This window comes from Furipterus horrens, unplaced genomic scaffold (assembly GCF_987537825.1).
Source record: "Furipterus horrens unplaced genomic scaffold, mFurHor1.1.pri manual_scaffold_7, whole genome shotgun sequence".
Lineage (NCBI taxonomy): Eukaryota > Metazoa > Chordata > Mammalia > Chiroptera > Furipteridae > Furipterus > Furipterus horrens.
In genome coordinates, this window is record NW_028327177.1 from 105,602,142 (window position 1) to 105,622,252 (window position 20,111).

The window sequence follows — 20,111 nt, forward strand, 5'->3', positions numbered from 1 at the left end:
CCACACGGGCATCCATCAACATCCCAGGGAATGTGCCTGCTGTATTACCCCAGGCTCAAGACCCCAGTTTTCCAAACACCCCTCTGGCCACAGCTTCTGAGCAAGAAATCATATCAGCTGGATCACAAGTGACATGAGAAGAACTCCAACCTGGTTTATTTCAAAAGAACAGGGAAACACTCAAAAGCTGCACATGTTTCCCTGAACACATCAGCCTCTGAGACCCTGGACACTTTTGCCCTAGAGAGAAATGATATCTTTTGTCTGGCTCTTTGACACTCCCAGTGTCTGGCTCTGGGCTGCTAGCCGCACTGGTCCCCAGCCCCGGGATGGCTGGGTCTCACAATACCTGGGCATTCTAGTTGATGTTGTAGACCTTGGGGGCATTGTAATAGGCACAGGTCATGTAGTTCCTGTTCCTAATGGGCCACCAGTAGTTGGAGTGGTAGACAGCTGACTAGACGTAGGGCCTCTGTTGGACACAACTGAATAGCGCCAGGCTCCGGTCCACAGTCACAGTGGGCAGGTACAGCTGCAACTTGTCCAGGAGGTGACCTGGCCAGAAGAAATTTGGGTGGGTTTTCTGTGGCCCAATAGGCCTCTTTGCCTTCAGCTTCCTGGAAAATGAGAAGACACAGGGAAGACTGTCATGGTGAGCAAGCCAGGTCCAGGGCTCTTCAGGAGAGCAAACCACCTGTGACTATAGAAGAGGTATAGCATTGTGTTAACTGCTCACTATCTCACTTTTTCTCTACAGTTCATGTGGTAGTTCTGTTACCCTGTTTACCTTAAGTTATTTCCCCAAGGCTACACAGTGACCAAGCAGCAGATGCAGGCTTGACTCCCAATCAGGTGCCTCTAAAACCCAAACTCTTAAGAGTACACTATCTCTTCTCTAGGAGAAGCATTTTAATATGGTGTTCAGAGTATAGTCTCTGGAGCCAGCATAGCTGGATTAAATCCCTGCTCTACCATTTTAACAGATGCGTGACTTTAATAAGAAATAAACTTTTCTGCACCTGTTGCCTCTTATGTAAATCGCGTATGTTAAGAGTAACTTCATAGGATTATTGAGAGGATTTAAATGAGCTAACACACGGAAAACACCCAGAGCAGAGTCTGCCTGGCACTCTGAGTTTTCCTTTCTCTCAGCTCCTGGGCACCATGACACATGTGGAGTCCCAAGCACCGCCACAAAATGAAGCTAGACCTCCTCCCACCTAAGTCCCTTCCAGAATTAGATGATTGCTACAGACCTGGTGAATTCCTCAAACTCCTTAAACTGTATTTTCTTGGTTTTCTTTGGTGGTTTCCTAGTGGATAAGAGAGAGGGGTATCTTGTCGGGAGAAGGGAAATCCAGGTTAATGGGACCCCAGAAAGTAGGTTGGGGGCCTCAGGGATATGCCCATTCCTAGGTCCAAACCAGAACTTTGAAAGGAGAATTTTTTCTATCTGAGGTGGGGCCCTGACTCTGTCCTCCCATGCTCCAGTGGAACAGTGGCCTTGGATCAGTCAGACCTGGGCTCATAACCTGGCTGGCTGGGTGACTGTAGGCAAGTCATTTCCCCTTTCAGAACCTCAGGTATCTAATTTCCTAAAATGGATATTAGTTATGAGAGATGCTCAATAATCTGAATCATTCCTAGGCCCCTGGCTTCCACTTCCCCTGCCAGAACTGAATCCAAACTTGGAGATAAGAATGGTAAAAACTAACTCTCCAAACATTGGGCCTGGTAGATATTACTAATAAACCACAGCACTCTTTCCCAGCAAGCTTGCTTTCAGCCCCAGGATCCTACACAATACAGTCTAAGTAGCAACACGAAACCAATGTCCATCCCTGCCCTAGGTGACCTCTCTTCATCTCTTATAGCTGTGGCTTACCTGTGTGTGGACAAGAGTCCCTTTCTGTTTCCACCTATTTCCTAGGTTCATAGTTCAGGAATTGGTGCCAGGCACGCAGAGATCAGAAAGAACCCTCTAGGCCACTACCACATGCCTGGCTCATGCTCAGTTCTTCCCAACAAGAGCTGTGGACAGACTTCACCTGCAGGCCTAGGCCATTCCTGCGCTTGAGAACATCCTGACAACAACAACGGTCATTGCTTGAGTACCAACTATTTATCAAACACCATGCTAAGAATTTTACATGCAATTTTTTCTCTTGTTCTCATTGTATATGATAGGATCTGTTATGCCCAATTTACAGATAAAGATGCTGATGCTTAGAGAGTAAAGTAACTTGTCCATTTGATTTGCAACTTGTATGATTTCCACTCTGTTCTGCTGCATCCCACCCACCCCTTCTGGCCATAGCATACTGAGTAGTATCCCAATGAGAAGCTGGCAAGGATCCAGAGTGTGGGCAGATCCTGAGCCCCTACCCCATCAGGATATCCTATCAGCTGTCCTCTCCTTTTCCCATGCTGGCCCCAGCCCTCTGCAGGATGCTGCTTGTTCTCCAATCTGCAGTCACCCATGAATGCTGGCTCATCACCTGCCTATGTTTCACTCTTTTCAAAGAAGGACTTTTTCTTTTTCCTTCTTTCTCTTTCTTTCTTTTTCTTTCTTTTTTCTTCCTCCCTCCTTCATTCTCTTCCTTCCTTCTCTCCCTTCCTTTCCCTTCCCTTCCCTTCCTTTCCTTTCCTTTCCTTTCTTTTCCTTTCCTTTCCTTTTTCTTCCTTCCTTTCATTATTTTGAGGGTATGTTTATTAAAGCTGAGGACAGTGAAACAAGGAAGGGCTTAACGTAGAAGTAGCATCAAAAGAGAGCTTAGGCAGAGCAGTGGTTAGCTCACTGGAAAGTCAGAGAAAAAGGGGCCTCGGAGACAGGCTCAGGGGTTTAGTCCAGGACAAGCTGTCGTGGCCCATTGTTCCCTGAGTGCAAACCTCTGGGAACACTTGGAGTTTAGGCGATGCCTGCCTGAGAGAGAAGAAAGGTGTGGGTACGGTCTTAGGAGGAACAGCACAGTGTGCCCTGGGTCAAGAAGGACATTTTCTTAGAGAAGACTCGAGTTGACCTGAGGTAGTACCCAGTGCAGAGTTCTTTTCTCCTCCCAGGGATTACAAGCCCCTTTCTTGCCAGAGAAGGTGGGGCAGGGGAAGGGGCTGCCCCAATGTCCTCTGCAGCACCCCTGACACTGGGCACATAATGGGTAAAGGGGTCTCCTGATTCTCTAGGAAGGCCCTCTTTTTAATTTTTTCCAGAGAGCTTGGGATTATGTAGAATGTGGGTGGGTGGTAGCTGTGTGGGAGTGAGGCAAGGAGGCTGTGGACCTCAGACATATGACAGGGGTGACACTGGGGACTGGCCAGGCTGTGGGGACTCGGTTGGACATGCTGGGTTAGGACAATGTGACATCCCAGTGTGTCAGCATTCCAGCTTCTGTAGCTGAAGCACAGCAGCAGGGCAAGAGGCAAAGGGAAGGGGAGGAGGTCTGACACTCAGCTTGTTATTCTTCTTAGCCATAGGCTCTTCCAAGCCCAGGGACTTGAGCAGGGCTAGAGTTGGGCTGAAGACCTTAAAGTCCGAGTAGTAGCCTCCTGGCTGCCGGATTGGGCGCACCTGGTCCTTCTGGAAAATGATCTTGTCTCCAGGGTACAGCAGAGCTGTGAGCAACAAGATACGAAGCCTATCAGCCTGAGAGCCCTCTGGCCCCCAGCATTTGGTGCAAAGGGCAGAGGAAGGCTTTAAAGACAATAATAATAAAGTCACATTTCTGTTTTAAAAGATTTTTCTTATGTACATTTTTTAACTTTTAATTTTTAAATGATTGTAGATTCAAAGTAAATTGCAAAAATAATACAGACGGTCTGTTAGACCCTTCCCGCAGCTTCCCCCAACCATGATATGGCATATACAGGCATAGGTCATTTTATCACACTTTGCTTTGTTATGCTTCACAGGTGGGACATTTTTTACAAATGGAAAGCAAAACCCTCCACCAGTAAAAAAATTACATCTTGCTTTATTGAGATATCTGCTTTATTATGGTGGTATGGAACTGAACACACAGTATCTCCAAGGTACGCCTGTAACTGTAGTGCAAGATCAGGAAATGGAGTTTGTACAATATTGGTAACTGGACTAGAGACAAGGGAGCTTGTCTATAACCAGGTCGGCAGTGGCCCCCAGGGCTGGAATGCAATTAGGATGGAGCACGAGGCCCCATACCCTCCTCTGCAGGGGGTGTCCTGGTCAGCAGTTCCAGGAGGAGGATTCACCCAAGACTTCACCAGACTAATTTAGACATAGTTGATGGCAGTTTTCTCCTTGCTTAGAATTAGTCTTGCAGATAACCTTTTCTAAGAAGTATAGTACATCAAAAACACTGGGTCAGGGTCTCCATCTTCCTGCAACTATGGAGCAGTGCTTGTCCTAAGAGGCTAACACTGGAAGAGCTCCTGTTCTAGAAAAATTGGTGGAAGGTTAAGCTCCTGGTTATTAATATTGGTTATTTGTGGGGAAGGCAGGGATGGTGCTGGTGAGAAAAGGGAAGAGGGAAGGAAATATGCAGGCAGCATCAACATTTTAAAGGGTTTTTTTTGTTTTTGTTTTTTGCCCTGGCTGGTGTGGCTCAGTGGATTGAGTGCTAGCCTGCAAACTGAAAGGTCACCAGTTCAGTTCCCAGTCAGGGCACATGAGTGGGTTGTGGGCCAGGTCTCTGGTCAATGTTTCTCTCACACATCGATGTTTCTCCCCCTCTCTGCCTCCCGCCCTTCCACTCTCTCTAAAAGTAAATAAATAAAATCGTTAAAGATGGTGAATCTGCAAAACTACTGCCTATATTCTTAAAAAAATAGTTTTTAAAAAATCCTCACCCGAGGATACGTTTATTAATTTTAGAGAGAGAGGAAGGGATAGAGAGAGAAAGAGAAACATCTATGTGAGAAAGAAACATCGAACGGTTGTCTCCCACATGCACCCAGCTGGGGATCAGACCTGCACCCTAGGTATGTGCCCTGACAAAGGATCAAACGTGGATCCTTTCGGTGTACAAGACAATGCTCCAACCAACTGAGGCACAGCATCAACATTTTAGTAAGATATATAGGGCTTTAAAAAGCTACATTTAAAAATATATACATGTGCCCAGGCATGGCCCTTTGGTTCACGGGCTGGCACTCAATCCACTGAGCCACACCAACCAGGGCTGACATTTAAAAAATAAAAATAAAAAATAAAAATATATACACATGATTTTAAAAAATGATTTACAAAAATAATTTTGTGTAAATGGAAAAGAAAAATAGGTTTGTGGAAGGATAGTCACTAAAATATTAATTGTGGTCAACTCAAGCTGGAGGGGTATTTTTGTGTTTATATTTTCAAAAAAGTTGAAATGAGCAAGTATTATCTATAAAACAAGGAGGACAAAAACAATGAAGCTATATTCACTGGGGAGAGGAAAAATGCCTCAGTGTTCTAGAATTCTCACCCATGAGCTTGAGACCTGGAGTCTGAGCTCACCAATTTCTAGTCTAGAACACAGACTTGGAAGTCCTGATGCTTGTGCTCCTTGGTCTATAGCAGAGCAGGCCTCTATCATAAAGAGCCAACAGATAGTGGCCAGGACAGTGGAACTTGTGCACTTCCAGTGTTCTAGAAATCTTCTCTAACAGTGAAACTCACTGGCTATTCTTCCTCTCCTCTTTCTCCTCCTTCCCAGTGTTCCCACCACAGGCCACGGCAGCGCTAGTCAAGATGGAGTAGAGTCTTTTCCATCTAGGCCCATCAGAGACAAAAAGAAGCCCACCTGTGAACGCTTCTGTGTGTCCATGAATATGAGATCTGAGGAAGCTCACAGACTTGGGAGCTGGCAAAAGCCAGCAGTGAATAGAATCAGTAGTGGCAGGGACAAAGAATCCACATCCAGAAGAAAGACCTGACCCACAAGAGTAGCCTGGGGTGCATGGCAAGTCTGCCTACATTTCAGAAGACAGCTGAAGCTCCTCCACTAACCAAGATGAGAGGCTGTAAAGAAGTAGGGAAGACAAGGCTCCGTGTGGAAGAAGGAAGGAAGAATGATCTGGTGAAAAGTCAGTGCCCAGAGCTGCAGAATCTCGGTTTCTGCCCTCCCAGCCCAGGCAGGCCGTAAGTAGCCACCAAGCAAGGATGTGCAACATGTGCAGGAGACGATGACCCTTTAAGTTGGTTTGTTCCTGAAGGCCCTTGGCCACATCCTCCTGGATAGACATGTTATGGACTGAATTGTGTCCCTCTCAAATTCATATGTGGAAGCCCTAACCCCTGAGGACCTTAGAATTTGTATTTGAAGATAGGGCCTGTCAAGAGGTGATGAAGCTAAAACGAGGCTGTTAGGGTGGACCTGAATCCAATCTCACTACTGTCTTTATAAAGGAAGTTTGGACACACAGAGAGATACAGGAGTATGTGTATGCAGAGGAAAGACCAGGTGAAGAGGCAGCCATCTGCAAACACAGGACTGAGGCTTCAGAGGAAACCAGGCTTTCTGGCATCTCAATATTGGACTTCTGGCCTCTAGAACCGTGAGGAAATAAAATTTCTGTTGTTTAAGCCACCTGGTCTGAGGTATTTTGTTATGGCAGCTCTAGCAAACTAATATAAGACCCTAGCTCTTATATATTTAGCACTTGTTTCCCTCTGTCTGGGATAAAACATGGAAATCATCAATTGTGACTGTTAATTCTTGTTTTTGGGTAAGTCACTCTCTGTGTGACCTTTCTCAGAAAACCTCATTTCCCAGTATGGCCACAGCTTCTGAAAAGTTCCTAGGGGAAAATCTCTGCCCTCAAGGAGCTTGCTGTTCATGTTTTTTAAACACAGAGAGGAACCTTCGCATTAAATTTATAAATTCATCAATTTGAGGTGCCAGTATTGTTCTGTGGTCATCAGGGAAATATGGGGGCACTTCCTGCCCCCATCTCTCAGAAGCACACACTCTACCTAGAGATGTGGAGGGTTTAGTTTAGGTCTGTTTGGATGTACGAAAACACAATTCTTCCCCCAAGCAGAGTGTGGAACCAGTGTGGAAATCTCAGCATTGAGTCCTGTTGTCGGAGCAGAGAGCAAAGGGCCTCAGCAGAACCTGACTCCTGGTGCATTTCTACCTCAGTGTTGCAGAGGAACCAAAAACCTGGCCTGGCCTAGGGAGGCGGTCTGGAACTGTCCAATACAGCATAGCAGTTGTCACATCTATCAAATCTCCCTCTTTGAAATTGGGATTGTTTCTTTGTGCTCAATTTCAGGGCTCTGTTGCCCCGAACTCCTGTCCTTGGAGCTTCCTGCTCTAGAATGCCAAGGTCAGTTAGAGAACTCAGACCTCCATGCCTGTGGAACTTGTGGATCTACAGGATTCTAGAACTTCCATCTAACAGCAAATCAGGCTTGACCGTTCATCCCCCACTTCTTCCCAATGTCCCCACCACAGGCTACAGTGGTGTGGCTGGGTGCCTGTCGGCTGGAGAGGGACAAACCTCAGGTGGACATCTGAGGCATCTTTCTGGGGCCAGCCACCAAGGCCTTTACCTTTTACAAGAATGTCCTCTGTCAGTGGGAGGCCGTAGTACTCGCAGAGCTTCTGGCACTGCAGGTAGACCAGAAAGGCATCACTACGGAACAGGTTGATGAGCTCATTCATCTCCCCACAGATGGTGGATGGGAGGCAGTGGTCATCAAAATGCTTATTCCCACTGCGCACCAGGCGGCACTGCTCCGTGTACTGGATGGAGGGGATTGTGAGCTGCAGAGAGAACAGCATTTGGCACACACTTCCCTTCACCTTGCCATTTTTCTCCTGGCCTGAAGGCTAACAATCTACCTTTCCCCACGGGGCCCCCAGGAGGAACAATGGCAAAAAATGCACGGTGGGCCCCAAGTTCAGGTTCTGAAGTTGGGGCTCGGGAGAAAAATCACATACAGTCAAGGCTATCCTTGAAGAGCACTTGCATGGTCAGCACATATGGTTCTGTGTGCACAGCCTTGTATACAGATGTGCACATATGATTTTATAATATATACAGTAGGGTACTGTGCAAGTGCCCCACATGTGTGCTATTGAAACAGTGCATTCAAGTGTTTGGCTGCATGAGAATTTAAATTAGGTGCAGCCAGCTGTGACTCTGAGGTGGAAGCCATGTGTTAAGGATGGCAGGGTAAGGTAGAAGAGGCCTGGGGAGTGTGTAGCCACTTTTGAGCTTATTTATTCATTTACAAAGAAAGAAAAAAAAAATCTATCTTTTTAAAACTTCTAAAGCCAGAATCAGTAAAGTACAGCTTATCAGCTAAATCTGGCCCACCACTTGTTTTTATAAATATAGTTTTATTGAAACACAAGCTGCGCTCATTTGTTTAGGTGTTGTCTGTGGTTGCTCTTGAGCTCCAATAGCAGAGCAGACTAGTTACGACCGAGGCAATAGAGACCAAGAAGCCTAAAACATTTATTCTCTGGTCCTTTACTGGGGAAGTTTGCCATCCACTGCTCTAACATTTTGGGTTTTCTTGACATGCAACTAAATCAGATCTTAATCGGTATAGCACTTACCAATACCCAACGTTTTATTATATATATAAAACATTAAAATATGTATCTATAGCCCTGGCTGGTGTGACTCAGTGGATTGAGTCCCAGCCTGCAAACTAAAATGTTGCTGGTTCAATTCCCAGTCAGGACACATGCCTGGGTTGCAGGCCAGGTCCCCAGCTGGGGGCGTGTGAGAGGCAACTGATTGATGTATCTCTCTCACACATTGATGTTTCTCTCCCTCTCTTTCTCCCCCCCTTCCTCTCTCTCTAAAATAAATAAAATGCATAAAAAATACTAAAAATATGTATCTATATATAGTATTACATTAATATTGTCTGCCCTCTGGCTAGACTCTCTGTTTTGTTGTCTGCAGCACCTGGAAGAGTGCCTGATACATCACAGGCTCTCGATAAATATTTATTGGATGAATTAATTCAGGCAATCAATTCTCCCTTCTGTTACTGGAGTGCCTACTCAGTACTAAGCCCCATGCCAGGCTCTTGAGCTCCTACTGTGATGAAGATGCAATGCTGGTTTCTAGATACAAAGTCATAATTAAAAAGTGGGAGGAGGGCAAGCTGATACTTTCAGAAACATTATCTCATTTCATCTTCATCGAAACCTTGTGAGGTAGGTATCGTTCTTCTTATCCAGATGAGAGAACAGAGAGGTGAAGCACCTGCTCACAAGAGTTCCCCTAGCTAGAAGGTGGTGCAGGTGCAGGGGATTTGCTCCGTCCCTCCCGCTGTGGTGGGGGTACCTTGCTCTGCCGCTTCCTCTCTCGGTACCACTTGCCAACATCCTCCATCTCCTCCAGGGTCAAGGACCTTGCCCCCATCTGGGTGTCAACCTCAGGCACAGTCAGTAGGTCCATCTTGGGAGGCTCTGGGGCTAAATTCCTGGATGGACGCTGTGAGGAAACGCTGTGCTTGGCAGATCTATAATCTGGGGTTGAAGAGAAGAGACAAAGAAAGGAGGAACTGAGAGGGAGCTCAGCCATGGAATCCATCAGGCAGTTAACCAATGTCACGAGGCAAACACTAGGCCATCCCTCTGCTCATTTCCCACATGTCCAGTCAGTGCCATCTGCGACGCACCTTGAAAGTGTGCCTTCTCTCCATCTCTGCTACAACCTCCCTGGTACAGGCTGCCTCCTCCCTCACCTGTGCCATGGCCTCGGCCTTCCTGTTGCCACTCTTATCCTCTAGCATACTGTTTTCATCAAACAGCAAACAAGACCTTTAAAGGACACAAACCATGCCCTAACTGGTGTGCCTCAGTTGGTTGAGCATCATCCCCCAAAGCGAAAGGTTGCTGGTTGGATTCCCAGTCAGGGCACATGCCTAGGTTGTGAGTTCAGTTCTATCATTTGTTGGGGTGCATACGAGAGACAATTAATTGATATTTCTCTCTCTTTCTCCCTCTCTCTCCTATCTCTAAAAATAAATAAATTTAAAAAATGTAAAGACATAAACCACATCACTTCATTTCCCTGTTTAGAACTCTTTCCTGGCTTCCTTCCCACTTAGACACTAAAACCCAGAATCTTCTCCCTGGTCTGAAGGCCCTGCAGGATCTGGCCTCAGCTGACCATCCACCTGACTCTGTCTTATTGCCTTCAAAGCATTAGTCACTACTGGACATCTTCTTGGTTAACTTTTTCTGTGGAAACTCATTGAAAGCAGGGATGTTGGCTTCTTCACTGCTGTGGTCCCAGTTCCTAGAAGTGTCTGGCACATACATAGTAGGTGCTCAACAAAGATCCAAATGAATGAGAGCATTCCTTTGCCCCTTCCCTGGTCCAGGCCTGCGTTGTCCCTGGCTGAAATGAAATCCAGGCTAATGCTGTGGGTAAAGCTACCTAGCCTACAGAGGGCGCCCCCACAGGCTATCACCTTCCCTCTTGTGAGCCTCCCCCAGACTCTTGCCACTGCTTCCCCTTTAGGCAAAGGAAGAGGCTCCCAAGTCTGCTTCCTCTGCCCACTGCCGCTCTCCAGGAAAAAAGAACTCAGCTACAACAGCCGGGATAACACCTGTTAAGCAAATATTTATTGTTTGGTTTCAAATCTATTTATCGGGAACTAATAGGCACCAAGTACCTTTGCTGCAAATATGCATCATGGCACACTCTGGTCACTCACTCAATGCCTGGCAACCAACTACATGGATAACAATGAGCTTTGGTAATTTATGATGAAAAGGCCAAAAGAGCATGGGTTGGAAAGCATGCTCAATTCAAGGTCCTGAGGATATGCTGGATGTGAAAGGTGAGGGAGAACCACTGTAGGGGTGATGACACAGCCAGGAGGCGTTCAGGGTTCCCTGGGACTGTGAGGGCAGAGACCATGCCTAGTAGTGAGGATGCCTCTTCCCAGTGGCTTGTTGAGACTAGAGGCTGGAATCTGCATGCTGAGCTCTGAGTGAAGCTCCGGGGAACTGAGGAATGGGTATGGTCTAAGGGAGCTGCCTGCTGTCTTCAAAAGAACCAACCAGTGAGGACACCAAGCACCCAGCTCAGTGTGACTGGGAACTCCAGAGGCCCTGCCCCAAATCTTCACAGGTAAATAACTCCTTCCACAACCCCCCTAGGGTTTTTACATAACCTCAGCAGGTTGAAGAGCTCCTCCTCCCCAAATAATGCTGAAATTAAATTCCTGCCAACTCAGCAGGTGGGGGCAAAGCAAGATTTGCTTCACTTAGAAAAAGAAAGCTGTGGTTATATTTGGGGAGGGCTCTGGAATGGTGGGTAGTGGTTAAAGGAGGGCTTTAATTTTATTTGTAGTTGTTCAATTTCTTTTTACAACAACTGAATTATAAAGAAGCATGATGCACCCTTGTGTTATAAATTCATATCCAGAGCAATGGCAAGTACGTTTCTAATTTGCCTCTCTGCTTTGTCTGGATAGATGTAGTTGCAGAAGTACGTGGCTTAGCAAGTGAAACTTAAGCTGTGCACAACCTATACAACTGTTCACAGCAGCCTTGCTAATACCTCTGACAGTGGAATACTGAAGTAGCCTTTCCAATAAACTCTAAGCATGTGCTGATCTGGTTTCTGAATTTTAGTTAGCTTTTTATCAATAAGGTGCAGATTAGTAGTAAGATGGCCTTAGACCCACATACAAATAGAAAGGCTTGACATTTGGGTTCTCAGCCTATCAAGAGGGCTTCGGTGGGCTGAAGCTACACTTGAGAAGCATCCTTTAAGGATAAGGGCTGGGCCTCATCCAGCTTTTAATGGATAAGGTATCCTGGTATTCCAGAAAATATCTGCTCTTTAGTCGATTTCTTGGCCTGGCAACTCCAGAGACTTGGCCCATCTACAGTAAGCCAAAGTTGGAGAACACACTCAATAAATGAGCCAAGGCTGCCTCTACCGTGTTTGCTCCAAGGACCAGAAAGCGGGGGCACAGGGGTGTAGGTAGATACGTACAATCCCTTGTAGTTGACAGCATGCTTCTCTGCTGGGCCCCAAACCACTGCCTGTAGGTGCTAGCCAGGATATCCATGGTGATGCTTTTGTGCTTCCCCAGAGAGCCGAGATAGAGCACAATATCTTCTACCTCCCGGTTTCCCAGAGGGACTCCAATCTGAGGAAAGAAGAGAAACCCCTAAAGTGGACAGGCTCCAATCCAAACATCCTAGCAGGACGGCCAAGTCCTGGTCAGTCTGACCCCACCTTTCAGTCTGGTTTTATCCACAGCCACTCCAGCTCACATCCAAGGTCCCTGCCACAGGAGCTCAGAGCCCTTTCCTGGCCTTGAGCACACCCTACACTTTCTCGACCTCTGCCTTTACTCAGGTGTTTCCCTTGTGATGCCTGAAAAACTCCTATCCCTCCTTTAAAACCTAGTCCAAAAATGCCATCATCTTTGCAGACTCTGTTACTTCTTACTCTGGGTTCATACCAATCTCAATGCCAGCTTTCCCATGAAGGATTTGAAAAAGGATTTCACATATCTATCATCCTTGCCTATGAGGGACACATAAGCCTCCCTTAACTGAAGGAAAATAAGATCAGAAATATGATACATGCTACTCTTTTAAAGACTGAGCAACTTTGGAGGAGTATAATGCTTGCCAGCTGTAGTGAATATTCAAGAAAAGTTTTAAACAAAATATAATTTTGTTCTTCAGCTTCTTTAGACAGCAGTCATTGTTACTGAACTTTCTTTAAAGAAGATACCTCTCCAGCTTTGAAAGGACTTAATGTTTTATCTTCTTGGTTATGATGATTAAAGACCTGATGATTACTTTGTGCTCCTGGAAGGTTGGGACCCACATCTATTCATGGCCGGTAGCAACTGTTGAGTCATTATCCCTCCTAGGATAGTTTTAAGATATAGCCACAAATTCTTAACTCTCCTCCCCTCTAAGACAGAGACGGATTCCCCTCCCTTCAAGTTTAGGCAATGTCGATGACTTGCTTCTGATAAATAGGACATGGTGGATGTGATAGTGTGAAGTTTCTGAAACTGGGGCCTCCTGAGAAGGGCTATAGAAGGCACTGCAGTCTCCTCCTTTCCTCTCTTGGACCATTCACTCTGGGGGAAGCTGGCTGCCGTGTGATGAGGACACTCAAGCAGCCCTATGGAGAGGTCCATGTGGCTAGGAATATGTACAGGTGTTCTGCCAACAGCCACGTGAGCAAGCTGCTTGAAAGTGGATCCTCCTACCCTAGTCAAGCCTTCAGGTGTCTGTGGCCTCAGCCAACATCTTGAGATGAAACAACTCTGAGCCAGAGCCACCAAGTTAAGCTCCTCCCAGATTCCTGACTCTCAGAAACAAGTGAGAAAATAAGCACTTCCTGCTTTAAGTCATTTGGGGGTATTTGTTATCCATCAATAGATAATACACCTCCCTTTAAGGATTTCATTTGCTGTTCTGTGACATGGGGCAAATGCTCTATATCCTGCTCCTAACGCCCTCGTCTAGCTGAATGGGGCTGCTTACGTTGGTGGCTGCCATAGTAGTCAGGTGGGCCGTCACCTGGGTCTCATGTGCTTTGCGGGTCATGTGGAAGATCTTGGCCTCTGAAGGCGTGAGGCTGGACTTGTTCTCCAACCACCTGTCTAGGCTGCCAAATGATTCCAGTTCCTGCCGAAACTTCAACCTCTGACTCAGCCAGGTTCTTGTGTCCTCTGACGGCTCTTGGATGTCCCCAGATCCCAGGGCTTTAAATCTGGAAGTGGGTTGTGGGAGAGCCTGGGGTTGGGGCATTGGATTGACAGGGGTTGGATCTTCCTTTTGAGGCAAGATGATGATCCGCCGGCGGCTTCGAGGTAGGTGGAAGTCCTTCTGCTTGAACTGCTTGAAGCAGTGAGCAATGACCAGTTCAGGGTTGAAGACGGGATCCCTGCTGGCATTTTTGTCATCAGTTGAGGTCTTAGACTGGCAGAGCCCTTGAGGGAAGAGTGTTAAAAGATGAGTTCCTCTCAGGAAGAGGACTAAAGGAGTCAGAAAGGAAAAATGCTTTAGCACCGGGCTAGGTAAGGGGGCACCTGAGTTTCAGGCCTGGTTTTATCACTGCTTTTCTGTAATGATGAAGATAACTTTATCTAATGTGACCGGGTACTCCCAACTGCAGGCATTATGCTAACGGTTTTATGAGCTTTCTCTAATTTAATTGCCCCAGATTCTACTCTTACTCCACCCCACCCCCAGTACTTTTTATTGGCAATCAGAATGATCTTTTAAAAATGCTATTGGTGTTTGTTCTGATCGTCCAAGGCATCATAGCACTGTTAAGAGCAGAGGCTTTGATGACAGAATGCTCTAATCTGGGTCCTGGCCCTGCCACTATTGACAGCACGACTTTGGACAAGTCCCTTAATCCTCTCTGTGTCTCAATTTCTTCATGTGTGAAATGGGGATAATGATGCTACCTACCTTACTGAGTGGTGGAGATGTTAGAATCAGTCTATTTTGTAGTTGCTTTGCTCAAAGTTAAGTGTACCATTATTTTCTTTTTTTTTTATGTATTCACCCTCCACCCATTTTGAAACCCTTCCATGACTTCCCATAGCCATCAAAATAAAAGCCTATGACCCTTCTCTACTAACTTTTTCCTGTCTTATTACTTGCCCAGCTTTCCTTGCTATGACCCAGAGGCCTTCACTTTCTCTCTGAATAATCTCTGAATGATCAAAGCCCCATCTGCCTAAGGGTTTTTGCACATGCTGCTTCCTCTGCCAGGAATTCTCCCTCCCCCATGCACTCCCTTCTCACTCCTCTCACTCCTCCTCATCCTCCAGATCTCAGACCAAATGTTACCTTGCCAGCTCCCAGACTCATGTTATTTCTGTATAACACAACCCATACTTTTCCTTCAGACCTCTTATCATGAGTATGCAAGTGAAGGGTTGCCAGCCGGTGACCCTCACACTTAATGAGGCTTAAAGATCCTGTTTTATTTGACATTGTTTAAGATTTTCTAATATGAGTTACTTTAGGCTTGTCCTTTCCAGCTCGCCATAGTCCCCACCATTCCCTATTGTATCACACGCAGCTCAATTTTTTCATTAATGTGCTTGGTTCAGGCAGACATTTGTGTTTGAAGCCCCTGGCTCAATCAATTATTTGGTTGATATTTATTTTTTTCAACAGATTTTGAACCTCTGGAGCCTCAGCACCTCCACAGCGCCAAGTGGGAGCTCAGTAAAAATGTGGTGAATGAGTGAATGACAAATGGACAGACCTAACAAATTGGTTCTATGATTATACTCAATTTACAGGTAAGAACACTAAGGCCCAGAGGGGTCCAAGGTCACATGGTTGATAAGTAGCAGAGCTAAGACATGAACTCTGGTTTGCCTGGCCCCAGACCTCTGCTCTTAGCCATTATCCCAAGCTGTCACCTATTCCCACTGAGTTTCAATTCTTTCATGCCTAAAATGATATAAACTCTGCTCTAGATATCTCCTGAAGCTGTTATGAAGATAAAATTCATAACAAATATGAAGTGTTCTAAAATTCAGAAGAGCTATAACATTATTATTAGAAGCATTGTCACCACCATTTTTCTTCTACAACCAAAACTCCTCTGCATAAAACCCTTCCATTGCTGCCAATTAGCTTCCAGAATAAAGTTTAGTCTCTTTAACCTGATCCCACCTGTCCAACCCAGCCTCTAATTTCTCCTTCTCTTGTTATTTCTGTCTCATTTCATATTTATACACAAACTTGTATGTGACTGTGGTTCCTCAGTTCCTCCCTCCTCCCCAAACCTTGCTGTTTCCTCCCTCTGGAATACTCTTCCCCCTCCCCTGCTTCACTTGAGTATTTTAAACTGATCCTTCCAGACTCAGCTCAGGCATCATCATCCCCTGAAGCCTTTCCAGCCCCTCCCTTGTGGCCCCTCTGGATCCCCACAGCCCCCATGCTTAGCCACATCATAGACCATGTTTTTCTGGATAAAGATGCATTCTGAGTCTTTCCTTCCCAAAAACCTGTGAGTTTCCCAATGACGAGAACTGTGTCTTAGCTCCTATGTGTCCCCAGTGCCCAGCCTGACACAAATGAACATGTAGTACATTAAGTCTCTTTACCAGTGCCCATGTGTTCCTTTCATAAACAGAAAATGAGCGTATATCAATGTGGACAAAAGTGAGTGCTTCTTAACAACCCATTTATCATTTCTTTGAGGACAAGATGCTGGATATGACTGAGAATTTAGTCATTCATCGTGCCAGCTTTTACTGAGAATCACCCAGGACTTGGCACTGGCCTGGTGCAGATCCATCACCCAACCACAGTGCACTGGCACAGAACAAGGTAGGGTAACCACAGAGATAACAAGGTGCTTTTGGTTGGGGGAGAAACACTGATGGAGGGGCATGACGTGTGCCTCCAAGAATGAGTGGGGTTTCGAGAGGTGGAGGGACGATGGGCAAGATCGGGGGGGTTGGGCATTTCAAAGTCACTCAACAGTTTCACAAGTTGGAAGCACGTTGTGTGTGAAGGAGGAGGTTAATGGGAAATAAAGTTGGAGTCATCTCAAATGCCAGGTTAAGAGATTTAAACTTCACCTTGTAGACCACAGGAACACATTTAAAATATGCTCCTCATTGGTATCGCTGTTTCCACTTGTGCCCTCTCTTGACCCCCAAATCCATGCTCTACTACAGAGAGTTATCCCCTATCTGAAACCCTCCAATGGCTTCAATGAAATGCTTTTCAGTCCTCTTAGAATAAAATACCCCCTCCTAACAATGGCCTACAAAACTACCCTTGCTGGGGCTCTGCTCCCCTCTCCCCCTCACCTCCTCTCACTCCCCTCCCCCTTGATCACTTGATCCAGCTGTACTGGCTTCCTTTCTCTTTGTCCAATTCTCCTAGCTCTACCTTGGCTCTCAGTTCTGGCATTTGCTGTGTCCTCTGAAGAGCAAGGAGTTCCCCAAGTTTCCTCCCTGCCTGAGTCTTCATCCTATAGTTTTCAGCCCGTGTCATCTCCACCCAAAGTCACCCTGACCAACCTCTTGAAGGTAGCATGCTTACCACACCATGGAGCTTGCATTCCAGTGATCTTTGGGTTCCTGTGTCCAATGATAGGAAAGTGAAGTGGGCTCTTACAATAAAAGAAATCACTATGTAGTTGTGTGTAAAGACTTCATGAAATTGTTCCCAGGGGATTGGTGAAGAAAAGTCCTCAGAGGCTAACTGGTCTCATTGCCTGCCCAGGTCAGGGAAGTCTTTCTATAATGCCCCTGGCAGACTTTGCCTCTGTATACCTCTGGTGACAGGGAGTTCCCTACTTAACAATGGGGACACCTAATTCTAACTGCTAGAAAAGACTTCCTTATGTTAACTCAGAATTTGTTTCCCTGGAATTTCTACCTTTTGGTCTTAGTCCTCCCCACTGATGCCTCAGAAAGCACATCTGTTCCTTCCTTTTCTGGGACAGCCTGTCAGGTGTCTGGAAACAATTCAACTTTTTTTTTTTTAAATTCTCCATTTTCTCCTTGGCTCTGATTCAAATCCCTCCCTAAGTTTCATCTTACTTCTCTGGCCACTTATTCTTGGGCCCCTCTTTTCCTACCCAACCTTTAAAAGTTGGTGTCTTTCAAGCTTAAACCCAGGTTCGTTCTCTCTCTCTCTAAAACGATCACCTTCACTCTTGTTTCTGTAGCCTACCATTATTTATGACTTGGAATTATACTCAACTTTCTACATACAGTTGCTCCTAAAGCATCTTCACTTCAATGGCTTACAAGGATCTCTAACTCAACCAAGACTAAATTTGTCTCCTGTCCCTGTCCCCACCTAATCTAGTCCTCCTGGTAGGTTCCCTATCTCTGTGAACGGCACCACCATCTGAGCATCACCTTTGCTCTATGATCCCCATCCAATCAGCCCCTAGGTCTCTGTAGTCCCCTCTATTCTGGCCCCTATCCCTCACCTTCCAGGTACCTCCCACTCCCAACATTCAGAGTCTGCCAATTCAGTCTGCATTGGCAGATGTTCCCAATTCAATCCCATCATTCCCAGTGGCGTCTCCATCTCCGGGCTCACAAGATCTTTTATCATTTTACCCCTCTGACCTCTCTTGCCTCTCATCTCCAGCAGCACTCAAAACTACCAGCAGTTTCCTGAAGACACCATGTCTCCAGGCCTCTGTGCATGCTGTTCCCCTGGCCTGGCATGCCTTTTCTCCCTCTTCTGCCTTGGAGAACTCCTTGTTAAGCTCCAGTGTAAAGATTCCTTCCAGGGCCTTGCAACTTCCTCTCGGCCCTTTATATTTAGCAGACCTCTTACTCCTGGATGTCATCCCTGGACCCAGCATTCACTCCTTAGTCCATAATTATCAGTTCATCTGTCTTTCACTTCTGATGTTGTAGTGTTTTGCCAAGGACTTGTCCCACTTTAAACTCTTACCAAAAGTTTTAAGATTGATGGTTTTCATTGCCTTTTCTCCTGTACCAAACGCATTAATGTCCAGTGGAGAAATGGGGCGAGCCCAGGGATACGGGGTTGGGCGTCCGGTTTAGCCAAGGCAACTTGGCACACTCCTGCCTGGGCATGGAAATCTGAGAAAAGTGCATGATCCGCTTGACTCCCTGGCAACCCCTCACGAGAGGGGGGGAGGGGCGGGGACGAGGCGGGGGACGGCACAATGAGATACGCGCCTCCCGTCCTTGCCCTCACTCGCATGCTTCCGCATGGGGCTGAAGACTTCCTGGAGGCGGTGGTGCTTCCAGAGAGCTTACCAAGCAGCGACAGGAAGAGACTCGAACTTTTCATACGAATAATTCATGATCAAGGCGCTGAAATAAAGGTGTGTGAGGGCGCGCGCGCGCATGCGTGTTTACTTTCACGGGGGTGTCGACGTAGTTGAAAAACAGTAATTCTGAGTTTTGAGAGAGTTGAGACATGCAGAGCATGGAAACTGCCTGTTACCAGGACTACGGACGCCCCGCGCCAATTGGCTGACGGCCGCGCACCTTGGGCAGCAGGGAGCGGACACTCCCAGGACTGAGATCCTATGGATTAGATTCGTTTCACCTGTCCATGGAGGGTCGCTAGGAAACAGTAGAAGTGCAGAGTTTGCGAAAGGCAAGATTTCTTAGTTTGACCCAGTGGCCCCTGAATCTGGAGTAATAATAAATCCTTGGTTTTCCAGTAAACCATGGGATCTTCAGTAGGCTCTATTTTTCCTTATCAGTGTTCTTATTCAAAGAACAGGCCCCATTGTAGGAACCCAAATGGGTCATGGTCAAATAGATAGTGTTTCTTTGGTATGCTTTGCTTGTGCAAAACAGCGTGCCTCTGTTTGGAATTGCAGAATCTTTGAACTGGAGTATTAATAATGTACATTTGAATGCCCATCAACTAATGAGTGGATAAACTAAATGTGGTTTATTCATACAATGGAATATTGTTTAGTCAAACAAAGGAATGAAGTACAGTCAAACCTCGGTTTTCTACCGTCTTGGTTCTCAAACAATTCAGTTCTCCACCAAGTTGTTCATGGAAAACGTCTCTTGGTTGCCTGACAAAACTGTGGGTGTCGATTCTCTACCTGACAACCCTTTCATGCTGATACCTGTGTGTCTCTCAGGAGACAAAGATTTGATTTTTGAACAAGTAATTTCTCAGTTTTCCGGAACAAATTACGTTTGAGAACCAAGGTTCCACTGTATTGACAACAGGCTGCGACACAGATAAACCCTGAAAACATTGGGCTAAGAAGCCGCCCACTATATGGCAACATAGTACATGATTCAATTTATAAGAAACACGCAGCATAGGCAAATTTAGACACAGAAAGCAGACTAGTGATTACCAGAGGCCGGGGCAGGGGTGGGTGGGTGAGGCACTGGGTTTGACTGCTAACAGGTAGAGGGTTTCTTCCTGGGGTGATGAAAATGTTCTGGAAGTTAATGATGATGACCGTACAACATTGTTAATGTATTAAAACCAATTTAATTGTACATTTTACAAATGGTTATATGAATTTTGTTGTGAATTTTGTCTAAATTTAAAAAAAAACTTGACTGCTTACTCTGCTTAAGGTATCACCTTTACTGAAATGCATTATTTTTGTGACTCCATAACCTGAGGTAGACAGATCATCCCTTGGTCACATTAATGCAACACTTGTAAGGC

At 46.0% G+C, this 20,111-nt stretch overlaps 1 protein-coding gene across 1 annotated transcript; it reads right to left on the reverse strand.

Annotated features, from left to right (window-relative positions):
* Positions 1-129: 129 nt before the first annotated feature.
* Positions 130-18,746, reverse strand: EFCAB12 (EF-hand calcium binding domain 12). The gene is given in 8 exon segments (XM_090284931.1): positions 130-617; positions 1,257-1,313; positions 3,450-3,609; positions 7,511-7,724; positions 9,268-9,452; positions 11,941-12,097; positions 13,461-13,909; positions 18,713-18,746. Coding segments are annotated over 8 exon segments (1,515 nt in total). The 3' UTR covers positions 130-358.
* Between the last annotated feature and the right edge of the window lie 1,365 nt (positions 18,747-20,111).